The sequence below is a fragment of the Echinops telfairi genome, unplaced genomic scaffold, assembly GCF_000313985.2.
Source record: "Echinops telfairi isolate 266 unplaced genomic scaffold, ASM31398v2 ScPeMD7_18;HRSCAF=68, whole genome shotgun sequence".
Classification (NCBI taxonomy): domain Eukaryota; kingdom Metazoa; phylum Chordata; class Mammalia; order Afrosoricida; family Tenrecidae; genus Echinops; species Echinops telfairi.
The window spans coordinates 12,588,967-12,614,304 of NW_022103915.1; the positions used below are offsets into that span (position 1 = coordinate 12,588,967).

At 42.4% G+C, this 25,338-nt stretch overlaps 1 protein-coding gene across 1 annotated transcript in view; it reads left to right on the plus strand.

Annotated features, from left to right (window-relative positions):
* CATSPERB (cation channel sperm associated auxiliary subunit beta) overlaps positions 1–25,338 on the plus strand; it is a 153,748-nt gene that overhangs the window by 11,072 nt on the left and 117,338 nt on the right. Inside the window, exons 4-10 of the mRNA XM_013003687.1 lie at positions 3,068–3,128; positions 6,659–6,754; positions 12,510–12,659; positions 14,095–14,190; positions 14,320–14,438; positions 16,467–16,499; positions 23,880–23,946. Coding sequence (XP_012859141.1) covers positions 3,068–3,128; positions 6,659–6,754; positions 12,510–12,659; positions 14,095–14,190; positions 14,320–14,438; positions 16,467–16,499; positions 23,880–23,946 — 622 coding nt within the window. The remainder of the gene's footprint in view (positions 1–3,067; positions 3,129–6,658; positions 6,755–12,509; positions 12,660–14,094; positions 14,191–14,319; positions 14,439–16,466; positions 16,500–23,879; positions 23,947–25,338) is intronic.

Here is a 25,338-nt window from a genome sequence, read left to right on the forward strand (position 1 = left end):
ATAGACAGGCTAAATGCACCCCTACACTTTTATATATCTTTAAGATGGCATGAAATTATCTAACTACCACGGCCCGTAAAGATGCAGTCACAGAAAGCCACAAGGGCAGTTCTAGTCTGTCCTATAGGGTGGCTGCGAGTCAGCATCGACTCCACGGCATCTGCGTTTGGTTTGCCTTTGCTTTGTAGTCACATTGGAAGTAGTGTCAGGTGGTTTTCCAAAGTGTCCCCACCTATATACCTTCACACCAGCAGTTTAAGGGGGTTCCTTTTCGGTTTTGCTATATCCTCACTAACATTCATTCCTTTTGTGTGTGTGTGTTTGAACCATTCTTCTGGGTGTGAAGTGGTATCTCTTTATGGCTTGGATTTGCATTTCCTTCATGACTAATGATGTAAAGAGTGGTTCTTAACCTGTGGGTCATGACCCTTTGGGGGTCGAATGACCCTTTCACAGAAGTCGCCCGATTCATCACAGTAGCAAAATGACAGTTATGAAATAGCAACGAAGATAATGTTATGGTTGAGGGTCACCACCACATGAGGACCTGTATGAAAGGCATTTGCAAGGTTGAGAACCAGAGGATCTTTGCATGCATGTGTTGCCATTTGTATCTCTTCCTTGGTGAAAAGCCTATTCCTACTTTCCCCCATTTTAAAATTGTTATCTTAATTTCGTTTCCATATTGTTCATCACAGGTGCATATAAACACCATTCATTGTTTTGTACATTGGTCTTTATATTCTACAACCTTGTTGAACTCATTTATGAGTTTTAAATTTTTTACTCCTCGCATTTATTTTTTAATATTTTGGGGAAGTTACATCTTTAATCAGATATGATGCATATACCACATAATCCACTCACTGAATAAATTTTTCAATTTCTTTCAGCATTTTAAGCCTGTCAGCATTTTAAATGTGCCATTCTAATGTCATATGACTGGCATTGTCTGGGAATGAGGGATCTGCTCTTTGTTTTCTCATCACTCCTGTATGTAATGTGTTAAGGTCCCTAGTGGTGCAGTGGGGAACGCACTCAATAATTGTTGACCAAAATACCAGCACACCCATCAGCTGCTCCCCAGGAGAGAGATGTGGCAGTCTGCCTCTGTCAAATGTACAGCTTTAGAAACCCTGTGGGGCAGTGCTACTCTGTCTTGAAGGGTCACTGTGAGTCAGAATCGACTTCATGAAAACAGGTTGACATAAGATGCTATTTTCCTCTGAATGTTCTTAAGATTTCTCTTAATTTTTATGCTGATTGGGATTCGCTGTTCTTCTTGGAATGTATGTTGATTGAACTTGGGAAATCACACATGGGGCCACCATGAGTCAGAGCCCACTTGTAACAATTGTAACAGAGTAACTTAGTAACCAATTTAGTAACGCCTGTGATGGCTCTTCCAATTCATTTCTTCATTTTTTATAATCTTCAATCTGCTATTGAGCCCATCTAGTGAATATTTCACTTCAACGATTAAATTTCTCAGCTTTCCTATTTCCACTCCCCCCCATCCCATCCATTTCTATGTTGAGAAACACTATTTATTCACTCCTAGGGCAGAATTCTCCTTAAATCTATGTATGTAACTTCTTTGAAATCTTTAGGGAGTACACAGCATGAACAGGTGTTCAAAATACTGTATATAGATTACTTTTCAATGTTTATTTAATTTTAGTTGTTCTTGAGAATCCCCCCCCCCCACTTAGCAGAGTGAATATTATGGTTGTCTAGTCTATTAAGTCTGGGAATTATTTATGACTAAATTGAATCCAGGGGATTTTGGTAAATGATGAGTGTGAAAACCCACTGTAAACAGAGGCTTGTGGAGAAGACTCAAGCAAAGGAGGCTGAGCAGTGATTTTTCAAAACCCAGAGATACAGTAAAATCACTACAGTAAAATCACTACAGTAAATTTACAGTAAAATCACTACAGAAAAGTAGGATATTGCCAGTGTATCAACATATCAACAACCCTCTTGCTACTTACAGCATGACAAACAATCATGGAAGTGAGCATTTGGAATTTCCTCCAGGAAAGAGTTCTTATGAATGCCAGAAAATGATTTCTTTGCTTGTGTGTGGGTATACAATGTCTGGTAGGCATTCTGGTAGCAGCTTCTCATTAGTTCCAGTGGTTTGTGTTTTCCCCCCACATTAATTGACTTTTCTGTATTTCTGCTGGTCTGTTTTAAATGTATCATCATCTTATATCACATATATCTTTGCAAGATATTATATGGTTCTCTGGAATAAGGTAGGGCAATAAAAGGAAATTATCCTCAGTTCTACCTTACAAATCAGATTAGACCAGAGCATGCACACTGCTACAGATAAGAGCCCGAAACACAGGGAATCCAGGATAGATATACCCCTCTGGGCCAACAAAGAGAGTAGAGATACCAGGAGGATAAGGGGAGGGTGGGGGGAGAAAGGGTGAATTGATCACAAGGATCTACCTAAAATCCCCTTCCAGGGGGACAAATAATGGAAAAGTGGGCGAGGGGCGACGGAGGACGATGTAAGATATGGAAAAAATAATCTATAACTTATCAAGTGTTCGTGAGGGTGGGCAGGTGGGGGAGGAAGGGGGAAGAAATGGGGAGCTGATATCAGGGCTCAAGTGGGAAGAGAATGCTTTGAAAATGATGGTGGCATATGCGCAAATGTGCTTGACACATTGGAGGAATGTATGGATTGTGATAAGAGATGTAAGAGCCCCCAATAAAAGTATTAAAAAAAAAAGACGATGTCAAGGAATCCAGGAAGAAAACAAATGTTTAGAAACTAATGGTGAGGTAGCAATTGTATGATTCTGCTTATGAGATTGAAGTATAGAATGATATATGTGCATTAACTCCCAATTAATAATAAATTAATTAAAAATAAATTATCAGAGTTAATAGCTTATAAAATAAGAAGTTATTCCAGAAAATATTACATGATAACTGAATGTTTTTCATTATGTTTCTTTTTTTTAAAATATATAGAATAAAAATGCCAATATAAGTCTGGCTATTACCATAGTAAAACACTTTTTTTCTGATTCCTTCTTGACTCAAGTTCAGTGATCAGGTTTTCTGGTCCATTGATATCCCTAGAGAAAACATCACAAAAATGAGAGGTAAGTGTCTTGTAAATTAGTTATTTTTCCTATCAGTCTTGGGTGCCAGGTCTAGCAAAGATAAAAGGTTATTTTTAAAAACCTTTTAATTTCTGCTCCACGTAATTTTGTCCCCTGTAAATATCCTATGAAAAATTTAAAGGTATTTGTCGTTTATCTTAAATTTAAATCCAGCTGGGAGTATGCCCTTTATCATTGCCTGGTAGATTTTCTGACATACCATGTAGATTAAAATTAAAATTAAATCCATTTACATTGTTGTTGTGAGGTGCCATTGAGTCAGTTCCAACCCATAGTGACTCTGTGCACAACAGAACAAAGCCCTGCCCAGTCCTGTGCCATCCTCACAATTGCTCTTATGCCCATGGGTGCTGCTACTGTGTCAGTCCATCTTCTCAAAGATCTGCCTCTTTTTCTCTGCCCCACTGTTTTACCAACCATGATGTCCTTCTCCAAAGATCAGTCTCTCCTGACAACGTGTCCAAAGTGTCTGAGATGAAGTCTTGTCATCTATGCCTATGAGGAGCATTCTGGCTGTATTTCTTTCCAGACAGATGTTTGTTCTTTTGGCAGTTCCTTGTGCTTTCAACATCATTCACCAACACCGTAGTTTCAAATACGTCAGTTCCTCTTCAGTCTTCCTTACTCAACTAATGTCCAACTTTCACGTGCTTCTGAGGCACATGAAAGCACCACGGCTTGGGTCAGGCACACCTGACTCCTCAAAGCAACATCCTTGCTTTTCAACACTTTAAAGAGGTCTTGTGACGCAGACTTACCCAATGCAATACATCATTTGATTTCCTGACAACTACTTCGATGAGCATTGGTTGTGGATTCAAGCAAGACAGACATCCTTGACAACTTCGATCTTTTCTTCATTTACCATGATGTTACCTCTTGGTCCAGTTGAGAGGATTTTAGTCTTCTTTATATTTAACTGTAAGCCATACTGAAGGCTGCAGTCCTTGTTCTTCATTAGCACGTGTTTCAAGTTCTTACTTTCGGAAAGCAAGGTTGTGTTATTTGCATATTGGAGGCTGTTAAAAAGCCTTCCTCCAGTGCTGAAACTGCATTCTTCTTCATATAATCCAGCTTCTCTGATGATTTGCTCAGCTTACAATTAAATAAGTACAGCGAGAGGATGCAACCCAGACACACACCTTTCCTAATTTTAAGCCACACAGTATGCCTTTGTTCTATTTGCATAACTGATTCTTGTTCTATGTATAGGTTCCAACATGGACACAATGTAGTGCTCTGGGATGCCCTTTCCTCTCAAGGTAGTTGATTGCTTTAGCATCCTCAATAAAACACACATAAGCCTCTCTCTGGTATTCTCTGCTTTGAGCCAAGATGTGGGAGCACTCACCATCTATTGCTAGGTGGGCTGGGTGGTGGCAGGGGATGGACGTGGTGGGTGTGAACTGCTGCCAATCATTGGTCCAACGGTGCAGGAGCACATCCTGGTGTTTACCAAGTGTAGGAGCTGCAGGAGGCGGCAAGTAGGGTAGACACACACTGCTGCCAGTTGACTGCAAACAGGGGAGATTGTGCTGTAATTTGTTGGATAGGCCTGGTGGAGGGGGTGGGGTGGTGGATCGTGTGAACACGCACCAATGCCAGCCATCGGTCTGGTGACATGGGTGCATGAGCTACCACTTGCCAGGTGGGCAAAGTGGAGAGTGGAAGTTGATGATTAGGGTGGGGTGAGTTGCTGTTGGAAATCAGCCCAGCACTGCTGAAGAGCTGGAGTGGCTGCAGCAGCGAGACTGGAGGGGCACTTACCCCACTGGTCACTGAGAAGGCTGGGCAGGCAGACAAGTAGGCTCCTTTACCCATTGGACAGAAGTGCCAGAGCATCTCTGGGCTGCAGCCAGCAATTGGGACCTATTATGGACCAAGTGGGTGCCAGAGGGATAGGGAGTTGGGGAGGGCGTGGTTACAAGGAATGATGCAAGGGTTTGGTCTGGTGAAGAATCTCCTGCTGACACTCTACGGATCTATTCGTCTGTTTGCACCACCCATTCTAACGGCCAGAGAACAGCCCTGGTTAATAACCCTGTCTGGTTCCTGGCTCCCTCTTTCCTCTGTGGTCACCAGGATTCCTAGAGCTCTTGCCTTCCTATATTTTCCTTTCTTATATTCAGTTCATGTCCTGCCCACTTGGGTCACTATCGATTTGCCCGCATGGTTTCTCTGCTTCCTGTTGGTAATTCTATGAAGTGGGCTTCTTGTGTTCTTATCTAGGGTCACTACTTGCTTTGTCTTAAGGCCATGCTGTACCTAGTCAGCTGGGAGAGTCCCTCTGATCTATAACTCTCCTTGTTTGCTGTTTTCATCCGGTTTCTCTTTCCACTGCGTGATCAAGCTAATTTTTCATCTTTTCAGAGTCTGAGGTCTGAGATTGTCATCTCTATCTACTTCCCTTTACGAGTCTTTGCTGTGAAGGGATGGCATGATATGTCTGACTAAACTGCCCTCTTAGGCTGTTTCAGTCGTACCTTTCTGTGGCTTGAGTCTTTAATCACTATGTGTTGTGTCCTTTATCGCTGGTAATTATTTGTTCTGAAATCTCCATTGGCAGTCACTAAATTAATATAGGCAGAAGCATTCATTTGATTAGCATTTCCATGAGGTGTCATCTTCACCCTTTACTTTTAATTCAGCTATGTCTTTATATGTAAAATGAATGTCTTATGGATAACAGGTACTCCGCTCCAACTCACTGCCATCAAGGCGGTGCTGACTCCGACCCTGTAGGACACAACTGCCCTGGTCAGTTTCCAAGACTGTAACTCTTGACAGGAGTAGAAAGTCCCATCTTTTTCCTGAAGGGCGGCTGGTGGTTCCAAACTGCTGACCTTGCAGACCGCAGGCCAGTGGATAACCACTGCGCCATCAGGGTTCCTAGGTAACAAACCTAGTACAGTCTTCATTTTTACATCTAATCTGGAAATCTCTGTTTTTAGGTGATGTTTTCAGACCACTTACAGTTAATGTAATTGCTAATATTTTTGTATTAGAATCATACCATCTTGTAGGTCATTGAACTTTTATTTAGTCTCTCTAATTTGTTTTTTTCTCTTTTATTATCTATATTCAGATTGTATTTTTGTATTTCTTTTTTATCTCTATTGTTGACTGATTATTTAAAACAAAAAATTTCACAGTCTTTGACAGGTTTTACACTATACAGTTAAATTAACCATACTCCACTTTCAAATATTATAATATGCTACATGAAATGTCAAATTTGCTGTTTATCAAGTGATCACAGTATAGGGGCAAAAGTATGAGACAAAATACTGTTATCTGGACTCATTGCTATGGTTGGAAGATCAATTCATGATTCCTGTTTCATTATTTTATCAGTAAAATATTTGTAGGAAAAATGTGGGGTACTTTACAGATAAATATAGTCAAATGTTTTGGAAATTATAGATAACTGTTGGTAATATTCAAATTTGCTTAAATCTGTCAATATTACATATAAAAATAAGTATTATGTGCCTTTTGTTTTTCAACAGCTATCACATCAATAGAAGAATGGTTAGTAAGGGTTAGTTTACATCATGGATTAAATCTTTATGCTACTGAAGGAACGCTATTGGATATTATTCGAGGTAAAAGTCAGCAGATAAAAGTTAAATGGAATTCATAGATTCTTTCAGTAAACTTTGACACCTACTATGTGCTAGACCATGTGCTAAGTCCTTGAAATTAAAAATAATAATAAGAGATTATCATGGCCCTTGAAGAGTTTACAATCTGATAAGAATTATATATATGAAGGAAAAAAAGAGAATTGAAGACATGTGGTCATTGCTAATGCTGTTGCTGTTAGCTGCCGTGGAGTTGATGTCAACTCATAGCAATTTCGTAGGGTTTTCAAGGTTGTGACCTTTCAGAAGCAAATCAACAGGCCTGTCGTCTGGGATGCTACTGGCTAGATTTGAACTACCAACCTTTAGGCTAGTAGTCTAACACTTTATCATTAGCACCACCTAAGAGAGGTCTGCAAAAAGCAGTATAGAAATATGAACTATATTCTTACAGTAGCTATATTAGGGATAATTATAAATAATATTTTATGAAGGGAATGTTTGCATATAAAATTGTTATAGAGAATCTTGTTCAGTGCATCACAATTTTATTTATGGGAACCATCAGCAAAGATTCTTTCTTTTTCTTATAACAGTCATTTTGTTTTTATATGAAATTGGTTGTTTTAAGCTTATAAGTATTGATATAATTGCCCAGGTTTCTCCTTTCAATTGTCTGATAAGAACTGTTAGTCCAATTTTTGGATCCCCATTAGTATCAGTTTACCTGATCATTAATCCTGGATCCTGCATTTATTCTCACCTTCCTCACATTCCTTTTTATTTTTATTCCTTGACCTCTACCTTAATATGAGGCTATGTGTAATGAAAAGTAAATATATATAAATATATATTATGCAATATCTATATTATGCATTACATATATTGCATTTTATGGAAAGAATCATTTGGGGAGCTTTAAAAAAGTAGTGATGTCTAATCCCAGCAGGTACCAATTACAAGCAGATCTCTAAAGGTGGGGCACCACATAATCTGTCAGTTTGTCATTCTGTGGTGGCTTGAGTCTTAGTGTGATGCTGGAAGGTATACCATCAGTCACTCAAGTACCAGGAAAGTCCCCAGGAGTGGACCCTATTTGCCAGAGCTTCTGACTCATAACAAGTAGACATTCTACTTTTAAGGGAATAACCATTGAAATAGCCATTATGCAGAACAGCAAAACACTAGCCGGGATTATGCTGGAAGACATGCCCCTACCTTGGAAAGAACTTTAAAGATGACTTGGAAGAGTTGCCTCCTCAAAGCAGAGTCAACCTTAATGACATGGATGAAGGAAAACTCTTAGGACCTTCATTTGCTAATGGGGCATGACCCAAAAGCTACAGAAGAAACAGCTACAGTCATCCATTTACAATTGGAATCTGGTCTCTATGGAGTACTGCTCTAGGAAAATTGGAAGTCATCAAAAATGAAATAGACTGCAGGCTGATAGTCTGGGTATCCTTGAACTGAAATGACAGATGTTGGCCATTTTGAACCAGACAATCATGGTTTACTATGCTGAGAATGACAAACTCTAGAGAAATGGCATCACGTTAATCTTAAAAAAAAAAAGTGTTTCCAAATCTATCTCAAAGTACAATGCTATCAGTGATTGGATGATAACTAAGCACCAACAAGGTTGTCCAGTTAATGCAGCCAGTACTCAAATTTACGCATGATTTACTAAAGCCAATGATGAGTTAATTGATGCATTCTACCAAAGAGCAAACAGATGTGTCTTGAAAGAAGTACAGCCACAATGTTCCTTAGAGGCAAGGGTGGAGAGAGTTTGCCTCACATACTTTAGACTTATTGTCAGGAGGGACTGGTGCCTGGAGAAGGACGTTGTGCTTGGTAAAATTGGTAGTGGGGGGGGGGGGGAACAGCGATAAAAAGGAAAGGCCTTCAACAAAATGAACTGACTTAGTGGCTGCATCAGTGGGCTCAAACATAAGATCAATTGGGAGGAGGATGCAAGACCAGGCAGTGTTTTGTTCTGTTGTGCGCAGGGTTTCTATGAGCTGGAACCGACTCACTCGCACCTAACAACAACGACAATGAACTTCTTCAGTCTGAAATTGGTCAGACATGCGATCAAGATGCCTTGATCATTACTGGTAATTGGAATGAGAAAGTTGGAGACATAGGGGAAGGATCAATAGTTGGAAAAGACAACCTTGGCAATAAAACTAAGCTGGAGGGTGTATGGTAAAAATTTGCAAGACTATTGACTTCTTGAGGAGCCCTGATGGTACAGTGAGTTATAGGTTGTAATGCTAGGCCCCAAAGTCAGCACTTCAAATCTACCAGCTGCTCTATGGGGAAGAGATGAGGCTTTCTGTTTCCATAAAGACTGATAGCCTTGGAAACCTGTTGTGTTAGACCAGGTTGACTAGAGAAACAATCCATGGACACTTATGTATGTGTGTAAGAGACAGTTTTATATCAAACAGTAACTGTATATTGAGAAAACATCCCAGCCCAGTCCAGATCAAGTTCATAAGTCCAATATTAGCCCTTATGTCCGATGCTAGTCCGTAAATCCCTCTTTAGATGCATGCAACACATGCAATGATGCCAAATGCAGGAAGATCACAGGCCTGTGGGTAGAAGGTCGTGTGGATTCAGTGGCAGTGGAAGCATCTCAAAGCTGGTGTGGGTCTCCATGTGACTCCTCCAGCTCTCTGAGTGTCTCAACAACAGGAAAGGGAAGGCAGAGAGAGAGTGGGTCCTGCCTCCAGTGAGCTATTTATCTCCGTTTTGCCTCCAAATGAGGTCATCAAGCTGCGACCTGATTGACAGGTCTTCACTCTTAATACCCTCAAGTTGACAGATTATGAAATTACTACACCTGCCCTATTGTGTCGTATAAGGTCACTGTGAGTCAAAATTGATTCAATGGCAATGAGAGAATGATTTCTTCACTGAAAATAACACTATACTATGCTGTACTGTACTATATTGGTGGGAGGAAACAGTGGAGATAATATCAAAAGCCAAAACAAGGCTAGGGGTCAACTACGGAACAGACCACCAATTGCTCATATGTAAGTTCAGGTGGAAGCTGAAGAAAAATTTTAAAAGTCCATGGGAACCAAATTAAGACCATGAATATCAACAATAAAAACTCACTGCCATTGAGTCAAATCTGACTCAAAGTGACTCTATAGGACATGGTAGAATTGCCCCTGTGGGTTTCTGAGACTGTAATTCTTTATGGGAGTAAATATCGTCACCTTTTCCCCATCATGAATACATCGCACCAGGTTTAGAGACCATCTTAAGAAGAGATAGGATGCATTGAACACTAGTGACTGAAGACCAGAGAAGTTGTAGGATGACATCAAAAACATCATACATGCAAAAAGCAAAAGATCACCAAAAAGGTAGGAAAGAAAGAAAAGACCAAAGTGGATGTCGGAAGAGACTCTGAAACTTGCTCTTGAACATGGAGTGCTAAAGTGAATGGGAGAGTTGAGGAGGTAGAAAAGAGCAGAAATTAAAGCATCAAACGGCAGCTTGAGCAGACTCAGGTGCAAAGGCTTGGAGTTAGAAAGCCAAGAAGGAAGTACACACTCAAATAATTCAAGCCTCCAGTTCTAATACTCAAGGGTTCTATTGGGCAAAGTATTGAATGATGCGGAAAGCATCACTAGACATGGAAGGAATACAGAGTAGAAATTTGAAAGACAGCTACCTGGTCAAGCAGTGCATTGCAAATGAAGGAGGTCCACAGAATGAGGACATTATTGGACAACATTATTAATATCGTATGCAGAACTTTGCTGGAGCTAATCCACAAACGGCTGTAGGAGTCTGTTGATGGAACTGCCAAAAATCCAAGCTGTATTCAAAAGCATACGGGGAATGCGGCGCATCATTGCTGATGTCAGCTGTGTCTTGGCTGAAGGCAGAGAACACCAGAAAGATGTTTGCCTGTGTGTTAGGGAGTGTGCAAAGGCTTTCAACTACATTGGTTGCAACAAACAAAGGATACTACTGCCAAGAGTGGGAATCTGAGAGCGTTTCATTGTGCTCCCATGGAAATCACATTGGCCAAGAGGCAGTCGTTCAAACAGAACAAGGGGACCCTACAAGGTTTAAAATCAGGAAAGGTGTGTGTCAAGGTTGTATCCTTCCACCATATCACTCAAACTGTACCCTCAGCCAATCTTATGAGAGGCTGGACTCTCTGAAAGAGATGCATCATCAGGACTGATGCCGTGGAGTTAGGGTGCTGGTGAGGAGGACCGAGAGTACCATGGACTGCCAGAAGACCGTCAGTGTATCTGGTTGACTAAAAAATAATAATTACACGAAGGACAATGAAATGATTGCACACCCTTCTTGATATAATTGAACTATTTAATTGTCTTATATGTGCATGAAGTGCCAATCAAACTGTTTGAAAAAAAGAATGCATCTTGGAAGAAGTACAACCAGAATAGAAATGTGGATGGTGAACTTCATCTCACATATCAAGATGGATTCATTAATCCCTGCAGAAGAACATCGTGCTTGGTAAAATAGAAGGTCAACAAAAAAGAGGAAAACTCCCAACACAGGGCTCAAACGTGAAAACGCTGATGAAGATGGTTCAGGATTGAGCAGTGTTTCATTCGGTAGTTCATAGGGGCCCCATGAGTCACACCTGGCTTGAAGGCACCGAACAACAAAAGAGGCGGAACAAGGCACCTGTAGCTTTACATCGGTCCCTGGCCAGGTGAGTGACATTTAGCAAGGGTTGAGAGCTACCGTGGAGAGATGCTTGTATATGTGACCCAGAAGGCATGTCTGTTTACTCCATCATTGTTTATAATAAGAAAAAACTGGAAACAAATATTCACCATTAGGGGAAAACAAATAATTGTTGGTATATGCTGTTAAAATGAAGGAAATTGATCTATATAGACCAGTGATAACAGAAACAACTCAGAAACATTGAATGAAAAAATTCAAAGTGCTGAATAGAGTAGAAGCGTGTTTATCTAAAATTTAGATATTGTTCATTGATATATACAAATATTATAGTACATGGATTAGAAATGTCACAATACTGGTTGCACTGGGGAGAACTGAGGAGTAGGCTCATGGAAGGGCACTGTTGGCTTTACTTCATCTACATTCTGAAAATCTCTGAAACAAATCTGACAAAAGGTTTGCACTGTCCAGTTTCTGAATGCTCACCTTCTAGGTGAGCAGTTCAAACCCACCAGAGATGCCATGGGACATGGGTGTGGCACTCTCCTTCGGCAGAGCCACAGTCTGGGAAGCATGTGGGGCTGTCCCACTGGACACGTGTGGGTCGCCCTGAACCGGGGTCTGTGCCAGGACACACCAAACAGCAACAGGACCGCTGTTCCAAGGGGGTGGGGAAAGAAGGCAAAAGGAAACTGCATGGGCTCTCGAAGCAGTGTTGCACACTAAACAATAAATGTGCCTATCCTGTGGTCAAATAATTCCATTTCTAAAGGGTGAATTGTTGGCCATAACAATATTTATTATCCCATATGCCTGTCTGTGCCATGACCTTGCCTGAATATTTTTTACTTTCCAGAAGAGATGAAATGAAGTCTAATCAAATAGAATTACCCTTCATTTCATCTCTTCTGGAAAATAAGAAACAAGCAATTTTTAACTTGTGAAGAGTACAGTCGCACATCCAATCTACTTGCGTTATAGCATAGTTCCTTTAGCATCCTGAGAACAAGTGTTCATGGTCTATTTTCAAGAGGACTGCCACAATGTACACACCTCACCTTGATATTCACAGAACCGATTCTTCAGTGGAAACTTGGGGTTGTAATGAACAGAGAAAGGCTTCTTCAAGTTCTGCCGCACGTGACAGATGTGAAGGTGACAAAATGCCCCTGTGCCAATGATGTGGCATTACTTGGCTTTATTGTGAATGCAACCTATAATGGTAGGTTCCTGGCTTTCTTTCATGTTAGAGGTGGCACTGTGTGTTTTCTAGCAGTAAGGTCTAGCTGGCTGTACAAGTGAAATTCATAGTCATCGTGTAATGTTTCCTAAGAATACCTAAAAATGGGCTAGGTTGTTGACAGGTGTTGACTTGGGTGAAATGGAGTGTGGTGGTCTGTAGGGGGTGCGGGTGGAGGGTCAGGGGTGAACTACTTCAGAGTTTGATTAGTCATTTAGACTGTTGAATGCAAGGCTTAGGATCTGAAACATAACCGCCACCGCCACCAGATGTATAATAAAAAATAATGTTTTTTAAGTAAATAAATAAAACCAATGGGTAAGGGAGGAAGAATATCTAAGAACTCACTCTGGAGCCCTGGTGATGTGGTTGGCTACACAAGGGGCTGCGATCTTCATGGCCAGCAGTTTGAAACCACCAGCCGCTATGAGGGAGGAAGACTGGGCTGTGTGCTTCCACAGACACTTACAGTCTCGGAAACCCACGGGGTCACTGGGAGTCAGCACTGACTCAGTGACAGTGAGCTTGGCTTGGTATGCTTTGTCACGTTGCCGTATTTACTTGCAAGTGGCATGTTCCAAGTACATCGTAAATGTAGACATAGTTTGTATGTTCGTCAAATTTAAATTCATGATTCTGAGTCAAAATGACCTTCTAGAATGGGGTAGAATTGCTCCTGTGGATTTCTAAGATGGCAAATCTTACAGGAGTAGAAAGCCTCATCTTTCTCCCAAGGTGGTTTCGAACTGCTGACTTGGCAGTTGGCAGCTCATCTTATAACCTACTACACCACTGGGACTCCTTGTCCTTCTGGTTGTCAGTGGTACAGTCAATATCCTTTGTCAGCACCATAGTTAAAATACATTAATTCTTCTTTGGTCATGCCCAGGATTCTGTTTTACTTGGATTCACAATTAACACCCATGGAAGCAGCAGCTAAGAACTCAAACAACAGGCTGCGTTGAGTGAATCCGCTACAAAATACTCCTTCACATATTAAAGAGAAAGGTGTTCTTTTGAAGGACTAAGGTGTCCCTAGCCCAAGCCACAATATTTCTCATCAATGCATGTGCTTTCAGTGTTTTCAAAATGGCCTGTCCTCTTCTCTCAAGAGATTCTCATGCTGCTAACAAACAAACAAAAATTCTCACTGTATCAAGTTGGTTCCAACTCACAGCAGCCCTGAAGGACAGAGTAGTACTGTCTCTGTGGGTTTCCAAGACTGTAACTCTCGACGGGAGCAGAAAGCCTCATCTTTCTCCTGAGGGACAGCTGGTGGTCTCGAGCTGCCAACTTTGAGATTAACAGCTCAATGCAGGACCCTCTAGGCCACCAGGCTAAGCTCCTCATTGTCCAGAATTGAGCTGATAGCTTTGTCAAGTTATCTGACCTGAATTGTCCCTTTCTTTCATGGCAGGTATTTACCTGGGCTTCAGTTTCTCCGGGTTTTGGGAGTATGGCAACACCACGTGGTACAACTTGACAGAGAGCATCTACTCCCAGCTTGAGCAAGGTAATTCTCCGCACAGTGCTTTCGAGTCCAGGATTTCTCCAACATCCACGACTTGATCGATGTTGATGAGCTCACTTCCTTTACTTCCTCTCCTACTTTTTAACCAACGATGTGGTTCTCCTCCTTCAGATCTCCCCGGGCTTTCGATAGTGGACATGGTTTTAACCAATAATTTTTTAGTGCTCCTCACCTCTCTGGGTCTTTTCGTAAGTGCGGATCTGCGCTTCCCATCAGCTTCTCTCTTAACGGTATGTGACCCACCTTATCTCTCTTTTGTGATACAACGAGGAAACATTTGTTGTTTGAGTGTTCAGAGTTTTCCACTCTGAACTGAAATGCTCCTATCCTTTAAGAAAACATGCAAAAGCTTAATGCCGCATATGTTTTCTTTTGTTTGGTAGGGTTGAATAGACAATATACAGTATTGCTACACCACTTTAGAGTAAGTTCAAAGTCCCAGAGTGTGGAAAATATTTACGCACCACATGGGAGCGGGGGGTGGGAGCAGGAGGAGTTACTGCCAACAGTCAATTTGGTCTCGGTGACCCTAGAGGACAGGATAGAACTGGCCCTATGGGTTTCTGAGACTGTAACTCTTTTCAGGTGTAGAAAGCCTTGTCTTTCTCTTGTGGAGACTGGTGGTTTCGAACTGCTGACCTTGCGCTTAGCAGCCCCATACACAACCCACTAAGCCACCAGGCCTCCGGCATATTCTTACATAAAAATAAGTGCTGGGATTGAGAGAAGGGGAATATAAGTTGATGTGAGGATATGCAATAGATTGTTGTTGCAGGTGCCACCGAATCTGTTCCAACACACAATCACCCTCTGTCCAACAGGGTGCAACAGCACAACACCCAGTCCTGCTCTATCTATCTATCTGCCCATTGTTGCAGCTTGTGAGGCAGTCTGTCTTGCCGAGGGCCTTCCTCTTTTTCTCTGCCCCTCTCTTTTACCAATCATCATGTCCTTCTCCAGGAAGTGGCCTCTCCAGATAATCGGTACAAGTGTGTGAGATGAAGCCTTGCCATCCTTGCTTCTAAGGAGCCTCTGTATGTGCGTCTTCCAAGACGCTGTGTTTGTTCTTTTGGCATCCGTGGTACTTTCAAGATTCTCCACCAGCACCATGATTCAAACACAATGATTCTTCTTCAGTCTTCCTTCCTCAGTGTCCAACTTTCACATGCATACGAGGCTATTGAAAAGACCGTGGCTTGAATCAGGCACCTCTTAGTCCTCAAAGGAACATCCTTGCTTTTCAGTACTCTAAAGCGATCCTGTGCAGAAGATTTACCCCGGGCAACACGTTTTTTGATCTCTTGGCTACTGCTTCCATGATCATCAATTGTGGATCCAAGCATTTGCCATACCAGTGACATAGCTTCCAACATCGCAGCAACACACAAACCACCACAGTACAACACACTGATAGACAAGTGATGGTGTCCCCATCCCCCAATAGATCTTAGGAGTCCTAAGCCTTGGTTGCACAGTGGGCTAAGTATTGAGCCGCTTACTCCAAAGACAGCAGTTCAAGCCCACCAGCTGCTCTGCAGGAGACGGTTACAGTGTCTGAAACCCTGCGGGGGCAGTTCTACTCTGTCCTCCCGGGCTGCTATGAGTTGGAACAGATTCCATGTGGCAGTGAGTGAATATGCCATTATGCTAATGAATATGCTGTTATGCTAATGAACATGCTATTGTGCTAATGAAGGTGTCATCTCCATGCCGCAGTCATGTCTGATTTGAGCCCATCTCTTTTGAGATATAAAAAGAGATTAAGCCAAGCTATCAAACAGAGATGGGGGAAGAAAGATGCCAAACCACATGAAGATCTGGCAAAGAGAGACAGTCTTTCTTCCCCTAGAACCGGTGCCCAGAATTTGGACTTAATGTGAGAAAATAAATCCTTAGAGCCATCCACCTGTGGTATTTCTAGATAACAAAGACAGTGTCTTACTGGACACATGATAGCCCTGCTATATAAATCATCAAAAGCCATGCTTTGATCACAAGTCTTTTCTGGAATTGAGTCAAGGGATACCCCAAAAACCAAACCCACTGCCATTGAGTTGATTATGACTCACAATTACCCTCCCCTTAGGACAGAGTAGAACTGCCCCTTTAGGTGTCCAAGACTAAATCTTTACAGCTATAATGATGATAATAATTTCCTTTGATTGATAGCATTTTAATTGTCATGCTTTGTTAAACTTTTCGGTGTTTGAGAAAAAAATTAAAATTTCTGTTTGTATTTCTTTCTCTCCTTCTCTCAGTTCTCCAGGGCAGACTTCTGTGGTTTTGAAAGGGTAAGTAAGCCACTTGCCATTTCCACGGGATAGTGGCCTGGGTTTACTTGGTGGGCTAAGAGATGAGACGCAACACAGCGATTCTCAGTGTAGCTTCTTCCGATCACTATTATAGCATTCATAGTTCGAGCTGAAAAATTAAAAGTTTCTCTTCAGCCATCATTAAATCATGTTTCAAAGCCCCCTCTTTATCTCAGCAGCAAGCCTTCCTCTGCGCTGTGGGCCCAAGACCCACAGGCTGGCATTGCTGCGCTTGTTCAGGTGGGGCGTTGTCCCTTAAACAAAGCAGGGGCTGAAGTTTGACACTTTACTCACTTTACTCACACATCCCTCTACCCCAGGGCTGCTCCCAACCCACTGGAGAAAGGGACGCTTTTCCCAATGTGTCCACTAACTAGGATCCACTTTGCTTCTGACCTCTGGGGTAGGGGTGGGGGGACAGTTGTTTCATCACTTAGCCTCTCTCTGTCACAAAATAAAGTTTCCTGATTTAACGAGGTCATCCTATTAGCATACAAGTATGCTTCCTTGGGACACAACCACAACATTGAGTATCCCCAGCCAAGCTTTTTTCCCATGCCGTTCAGACACACGCCTGGGAGCACACGAGTGGATTAGCAACAGGACTCACATCTCCTGAGCGGGGGTCACCCGGGCCCCAGAAACTGCTGTATGTTGGATACCACTTATCTGTCCATGGGCTCCCCCTCTGGTGACTTGCGTGTTGCTACGATGATGGGAGCTTTGTCACTGGTACTTCATATACCTGCAGGGTCCCCCAAGGTGACCAGGTTTCAGTGGACTTCCAGACTGGGATCAGACTAAGAAGAAGGAGCAGGCTGTCCATGTCTGAGGAACCAGCTGCTGGAAACCTTAGGAACTGCAGTGGAACGTTGTCCGATATAGTGCTGGAAGATGAGCCCTGCGGGTGGAGAGGCACTGAACAAAGGACGGACTGGCCCAGGGGCTGCGACAGTGGGCTCCAACCTCACAGCAGATGTGGGAATGGACCAGGACCGGCAACATGCCCTTCCCTTGGACCTAGGATTGCTACGAGTCGGAGCTGACTTGACAGCAAACAATAGCACCAGCTATATGGTCGCAGAAATCAGAAGAAAAGGGAAGCAGGGAAAGGTCAGAGGGGGCAAAAAATGGAATTCCAAACCCAGCTACACAAGATCATTCCAGAATGAGAGTGAACTAAGCAATCTATAAATACAGTTCAATTCTGTTTCAAGTCCCAGCAGCATCCTTCTTTAGAGATGGGAAAAGGCATCCACCACTTTAGGTGAAAAGGAAAGCCGCCCAGGACGAGCAAAGCATGACTTAAGGAGAAGATTAAAGTAGGAGGCCTCTGCTCTCCTGACCTCGAAGCCTCCTGTCCAGCCCTGGACTCACAACACCTAGTACTGGTACAACGAGGGGCGCAGACCAACAACCAGAGTCGAGAACCCAGGAACAAATCCATCCCACTACCAAGAACTAGTCTTTGACAAAGGACCAGAACTAATTAAACAGGGCAGAGATAGGCTCTGCAGCAAATGATGCTGACATAATTGGATTTCCATTTGCAGGCGAATAAAACAGGACCTATACCTCACCCCATAGACCAACCTGAACTCAAGATGGAGTAAAAACCTAAATGTTCATTCTACAGGTATCCGAATCACCAAGGGAAAATAGGGACAAATGTCGGGGTCCTAATACCATCAAGCACGGTGAAAATCACTCACATGGCAGAAGAGATGAGTGGGACCTTCCCCAAATAAGAAACTTACGGCCATCAAAAGAGTTCAGCAAAAGAGTAAAAAAAAAAAAAGAATATATAGACTGAGGTGGGGGGTGGGGGTGGAAATGGGCAGGGGGGATGGCAATGACATAATCAGACAAGAGGCTAATCTCTAAAACTTAAGAAACCGGCAACACTTCAACAAGAAAAAGATAAATAACCCAATTTTTAAAAATGGGTAGAGGACATGAACAGTTCACCAAGAAGACATCCAGGTGGTCAGCAAACACAGGAAGGGATGCTTGGACTCATTAGCCATTGGAGAGATGCACATCGAAACGATAAGATACCCCTTGCCCCCAGAATTGATCGGCAAGGACAACAAATGCTGGAGAGGATGTGATGAGATCGAAACACTCATCCCCTGCTGGTGGGACTGCACAAATATGTAGGAACTGTGGAAAGGGGTAGGGTGCTTCCTCAAACAATTGGGAGTAGAAATACCATAGGACCCAGCAAGTGTAGCCCTTCATAGGTTCCCTACAGGTATAAAGAACATAGCAGAAATAGACATACGCACCCCCTGTCCATCGCAGCACTATTCACAATAACAAGAAGCTGGAAGCAACCCAAATGCCCCTCAGGGGAAGAATGGATCAATAAACTTTGGTGCATGAACACCGTGAAACATTTCATGACCTGGGTGGATTTGGAGGACATTATGCGAAGGAACTCTGGTGGCTTAGTGGGTTATGTGTCAGGTTGCTTACCGCAAGTTCAGCTGTTCAAAACTGCCAGCTGCCTCTCGGGAGAAGGAAGCCTTCTACTCTGGTAAAGAGTTACGCTCTTAGAAAACCACAAGGACAATTCTACCCTGTCCTCTGTGAGTCAGAAGCAACTAAAGAGCAGTGAGATTGTTTTGTTGTTTTCTTTTCTACTGTGTGAAGGAAAAAGGACAAATATTATGTGAGATCACTGTTACTAAAAGAACCAAGGAAAAAATCTTGCATACCAAAATAAACTGATTTTTATGGTTACCAGAGGGGAGAGGGGGAGGGAGGGACGGGAAGTAGTAAGCTAATGGGTGTTATATTGTGCGAGGCTGCCTTCCACTCACACTATGCACAACAGAAAGAAACACTGCTCGGTCCTGCACAGTCCTTATAATTGCTCCTATGCCTCAGCCCATTGTTGAAGCCATCACGTCACTCCATCTCCTTGAAGGCCTTCCTCTTCTTCGCGGCCCTCCACTTTACTAAACAGGATGTCCTTCTCCACGGACTGGTCTCTCCTGACAATATGGCCTAAGCACGTGAGACGAAATCTTAGCATCCTTAACTCTAAGGACATTCCCGGTTGTACTTCTTCCAAAACAGATTGGTTTGTCCTTTCAACAGCCCATGATAGGCATGGCAGGCTAGTAGTCAGGCAAGTGTTAACTTAGGTGAAGATAAAATACTATAAGATGGAGATGGGGGAGAAAGGCTAGGGGGAAAACGAGACAGAGCAAGCCACTGGATGTAAAAACAGTGATCTGACATGTAAGTCCCCACCTCATTCACAACTGAAAAATACCGGTAAAGGAAAGAAGATTCCACATGGGCAGGTATTGAGGGAGTTTACCTCCCAGAGACCCCATCAAGTAGAATTTTAGAAACATGGAGACCAAGGATGTAAGCCCTAAGCTCCTAAAAGCGGGAGCCGCCTCTGTCCAACAGGAAATCCCAGGGTGTAGTGTGGTGCCCAGCACAACCTAATGCATATTGGTTCAAAGAATGGGATTTGTGTTAAAAACGGCAGTCACAAACTTTGTGTTTAATAAATAGGTGGAACCAGAATCTAGATGGCATCGGAAGGGAGAATGGAAAGAGTGTTATCCCACATGGTGGGCCCAGGCATGGTGCAATGAGCTAATGAGAAACCATGTCAAGAAGAAAGGAGAAAAAGACAAACTGGGTGTTGGGATGCCAGCGAACAGGGCACAGACAAGCAGCAGCATAGCACAGTGGGTGCTCAAATTATCTCAATTTCCAAGTGATATTTATACTCATTTCTTCGAATAATACTAACTAGGTATTAGAATCAAGTGGGTTATAATTCTTAAGACACATGACAGGCCACGCAAAGCCATAAGACCCAGTAAGGACATAAAGCTTAGTGAGTGCATAAAAGAATAATTCTGTAATTCATTATCGTGACGTTGACTTTCCAACTGAGCACTCCTTGTCAATCTTATACAATGACCAAAAAGAAAAGAAAAAAGCTGGAGGGGTCAGTTGACTCTAAGGTGTGACATTAAGGATTATTGTCCCAACCTGACCGATGAACATGTAGGATTAATTGAAGGGGCAGAGAGATAAATGGCTCAGTGAGCCTCGCCTGTCTGGTCTCTTGTTCTTTGATGGTCGGACCAGTGTGTGGCTGCCTTAGCTAGTTCCCTGCCTCAGCTTGCAAGGCTCACTTCCTGGGAGACATCCCTGAGGAGAAGCTACATGGACCTACCCTGATATAGCCCTGGGTGCTGGAGCAGCCACATGGAGATCCCTGCCAGCGCTGAGATGCTTACATACCCACTGATTCGGCTTTCCTCCTGCATTCAGTGTCATTGAGTGTGTTTTGTGACTTTGAGGAGGATCGATGTTGGACATATGGCTAATATCGGACTTATGGGCTTGGACTGGACAGGGTTGGGATGCTTAATGTACAATTATCCTTTATATAAAACTCTCATGAAATATGAGTGTTTATGAATTTTGTTTCTCTAGTCTACCCAGACTAACTCAGCAGGGTTCAAATTGTAACTGACATTCCAAACTCTTACTGAACCCCTGGTAATAGTTAAAACATGCAATAATAAATGTACAGCAACAGTGATTCTACTTAAACAGGGATGACTCCAGTCACGATGGCTGCAGTCTTGTTCAAATTGTAACTGACATTCCAAACTCTTACTGAACCCCTGGTAATAGTCAAAACATGCAATAATAAATGTACAGCAACAGTGATTCTACTTAAACAGGGATGACTCCAGTCACGATGGCTGCAGTCTTGCTCACAACTCAGAATAGTTTTCATGGAGAATAAGAGTATTTAAAACCCTGGTTTGGGAGGAGAATCAAGATGGTGAATAACTTTCAAATGTATTTGAATGAATTGTATGTAGTTTGACATATATAGGTTAAAAATAAAGGATGCTTACTTTAAAAAAAAAAAAAAGAAAGAAATATAACCCAATGATCCCAAACCCAAAGCTTCCCACCAGTGAAGATAAAAAAAGAGACAGGATCATCCATGTGCTATACAGCAAGAAAGCAGGAGAGCAAATGGTTTCAGACCCCTCTGCATCCTGGCAGTATGATGGTACTAACCACAGGTATTTTAGGGTCTTCTCTGGGCTAGAAGATTGCTAGATTCCTTGAAAGAGAAGGCCAGGGTGACATGGGCATCCAACTCTGATTATTGTCACCAACTCATCAAAAACCTCAAACTCACTGCCGTTGACTTGATTCTGACTCATTGTGAACCTATAAGACAAGGTAGATCTGTCCCTGTAAGTTTCCAAGACTGTAGTTCTTTACAGAAGGAGAAAGCCTCATCTTTCTCCCACAGAGTGGCTGGTGGTTTTGATCTGCTGACCTTGAGATGAACAGCCCACTGTGCCACCAGAGTTCAGCTCATAGCCACCTGATAAATGGAGTAAAAAATGAAGTAGCGAAAAATTTCATCTTGCTTGAATCCACAAGCAATGCTCATGGAAGCAACAGTCAAGAGATCAATTGATGCATTGCTTTGGATAAATCTGCTGCACAAGACCTCTGTGAAGTGTTGAAGAGCAAGGATGTCGCTTTGAGGACTCAGGTGGGCCTGACCCAAGTCATGGTGTTTCAATCACCTCATATGCATTTGAGAATTAGTGAATAAAGAAGACAGGACGACAGAAGAGGAATCTGCATTTGTATGATGGTGTTGGCAAAGAATATTGAAGGTATCGTGGACTGCCAAAAGAACAGACAAACCTGTGCTGGGAGAAGTACAGCCAGAATGCTCCGTAGAGTGAAGGATGGCAAGAGACGGGCTCTCATGTCCTTTAATGTGTTTATCAGGAGAGACCAGTCCCTGGAAAAAGACATGCTTGATAAAATAGGTCATGAGAAAAGAGGAAGACCATCAGGAGATAGACTGACACAGTGGCTCTGACATAACAAAAGCTGTGAGGGTGGCGCAGATCAGGCGGGGTCTCATTCAGTTGTACGTGGGATCACAATTAGTGGACAGCCTCTCCCAGAGTGGCTGGTAGGCCTCAGCTACCCTTCATAGGCAAGCATTTTGCCACTGCTCCTCCAGGCCGCTTTTGTTTTTAATCATTTTACTGGGGGCTCGTACAACTTTTATTACGATCCATCCATCCATCCATTGTGTCAAGAACATTTGTACATTTGTTGCCCTCCTCATTCTCGAAACGTTTGCTTTCTACTTAAGCCACTGGTATCATTTTTCCCCTCCCTCCCCACTTCCACTTCCCTCATGAACCCTTGATAATTTATAAATTATTGTTATTTTGTCATATCTTACACTGTCCGATGTCTCCCTTCACCCACTTTTCTGTTGTCCATCCCCCGGGAGCAGGTTATATGTAGATCCTTATAATTGCTTCCCCCTTTCTACCCCTCCTCCCCTCCACCCTCCAGTATCGCCACTCTCACCACTGGTCCTCCTCCAGGGCTCTCTTTCAAGGGGCCTCTCCTACATCAATCTGGCTCAGAACTGCTAGAGTGTCTGGGAACTTTTGGAGAACCTGAAAATAGCACTTTCATATTTTTTCTGAGACTAGGCCAACAAGGCCACTCAGAGACCTTTAAAACTCATTAAAACAAAGTTTGGAATGTTTCCTCTTTTTGGAATCATGAAACTATGCAACCATAAGAAAGGAAGTTAACATCATAAGGAGTCTAGGTGCTGTAGTATATTAAGCATTGGGTGGCTAACCACAAGTTCGGAGGTTCAAACTTACTAGCTGATCCATGGGAGAAAGAAGTAGCTGTCTGACCCCATAAAGAGTTATAGCCTCAGAAACCCTATAGAGCAGTTCTATCTTGCCCTATAGGGTGGCTAGGAGTTGGAATCAGCTCAATAGCAGTGAGTGCTTGTGGGCTAGAAATAAAACAAACTCACTGCCACCAAATTGATTCCAATTCAATTTCTGAGACTGTCACTCTTTACAGGAGTAGGCAACCTCTTCTTTCTTCTGGGGAGCATCTGGTGGGTTCAAACCCCCGACCTTGTGATTAGCAACTCAGTGCATAGCCATAAAGAGTTACAGTCTCAGAAACCCACTGAGGCAGTTCTACCCTGTCCTATAGGGTACATGGCGGCAGGGAAACAGGGAAGCAGTGTTTTCATTAGCATGTGCTAATTCATATGAAATAACTTCTCTTTAGATTCCTTTTTGTATAGTATTCAAAACGTGCAATCTTGTTTCCTGTCCTTACTCAACACCCTTTTGTTATATATATATACAAAATATATATATTCTGTCTCTTTGCCTCGTGTGCATAAACTATCAAATTTTGGGTTTTTAATGCATCTTCTTTTTCTATTTTATATCTTATGAATACATTTTGCCTAAGAGATATTCTTCTTTATTTTTATAGACTGACTATATCAGAGGAAAACTGTGGTATAATGAACACTGCTTTGCTAACAGAGAAATGTATGAAGGTGGGTATGAGTTCAAGGTTAGTCAACAGGCTTTTATCAGTATCAATCATATTCTGGGTGAGTGACAAAAGTATTGGTACTAAGAAAATAATAGTTACATGAATAACAATGACTACACGGAAGAAGAAAATGTTCTAGAAATGAAGATGGTGACAATTGTCCAACTCTTCTTGATATGGTTGAATGATTGAATTGTATGAATGTGGGTGCAGTGCTAATTCAACTGTTAAAAACAAAAAGAATAAAAATTTTCCTACCAAAAATAAAAGTATAAAGTATTGGTACTCAGGTTCTAATTCATACACGCACGGCTTTATTCCAAACAGAGCATGTTTAAACATGTCGCCGTGGTTGATGGATGGCTGCAGACCATACACTTGTCTTAGTCCCAGGAAGCTGCCTTCAAAATCCAGGTCGAATCTTAACAGTGATTTCCATGGGGATCTGGTAGGCCAGTTAAGTGCAAGGTGTGAGCACGGTCAACTGAGAAGCTTATGGTGGCTGTTTTCAGGTTAACAGATTTTTAAAAAATTTTTTCCTAGAAAGCACACAGGATGATCACGGGGAATTTTAGGAAGCAGGTTTTTAAAGAAAATTGAAAGGGCCCAAATGTTGCACTGAGGGTTTTTGTTTTGTTTTTTTCAATCACAACATCTTACTGCTCATTTTTCAAAAGTGGCAAAGACTGTCCTGCGAGAGTTTTGCTGGCACACCTTACCCCATCTACCCTACAGCCTTGATCTTGCCCCTGCAGACTTCCTTTGTTCCCCAAACTCAAAGCACATTGAAGAGGAACACAGTTTGAGTCTGTGATGGGCATCCACGCTGCAGGTTTTGATGGGGTGTCAATTGAAGAGCACAGAATTCTTCAGGAAAGGGTTAGCAAGATGGACACACTTCACATTTCTGATATTTTTGTTTCATAAAATATCTCGAGAAACAATAGCCTCACATTCTGATGTTTTTGTTTAATAAAGGTGTCTGTAATTTTGTAGCAATCCTTTTGGACTTGACTGCAGTATGTGTCATAGCTGTTTCTTGTTCTGACTTGTTTTTTATATATAACAGAGCAAAAGGTGCCTGGTCCTGTGCCATCTGCATGGTCTTTGATGCATTTGAACTCATTGTAGTTGAGGGAGGGAGTGGCTAGTGAGGTTTCCGCAGAGCTTTCAGACTAAGACAGACTGGAAAGAAAGGCCTGAGGACAGACTTCCGCAAATTAGCCCTCACCGGCCCTATCAAAACACTGCCTGAAGACCTTGTCGTTAGTAACAGAGCCCATGCCGTCGTTAGGCGCCATCGAGTCTGTTCCAATCCAAGCAGCCCCGTGCACAGCAGAACAAGACACTGCCTGGTCACAACTGTTCTGAGCTTGAGCTCATGGTTGGAGCC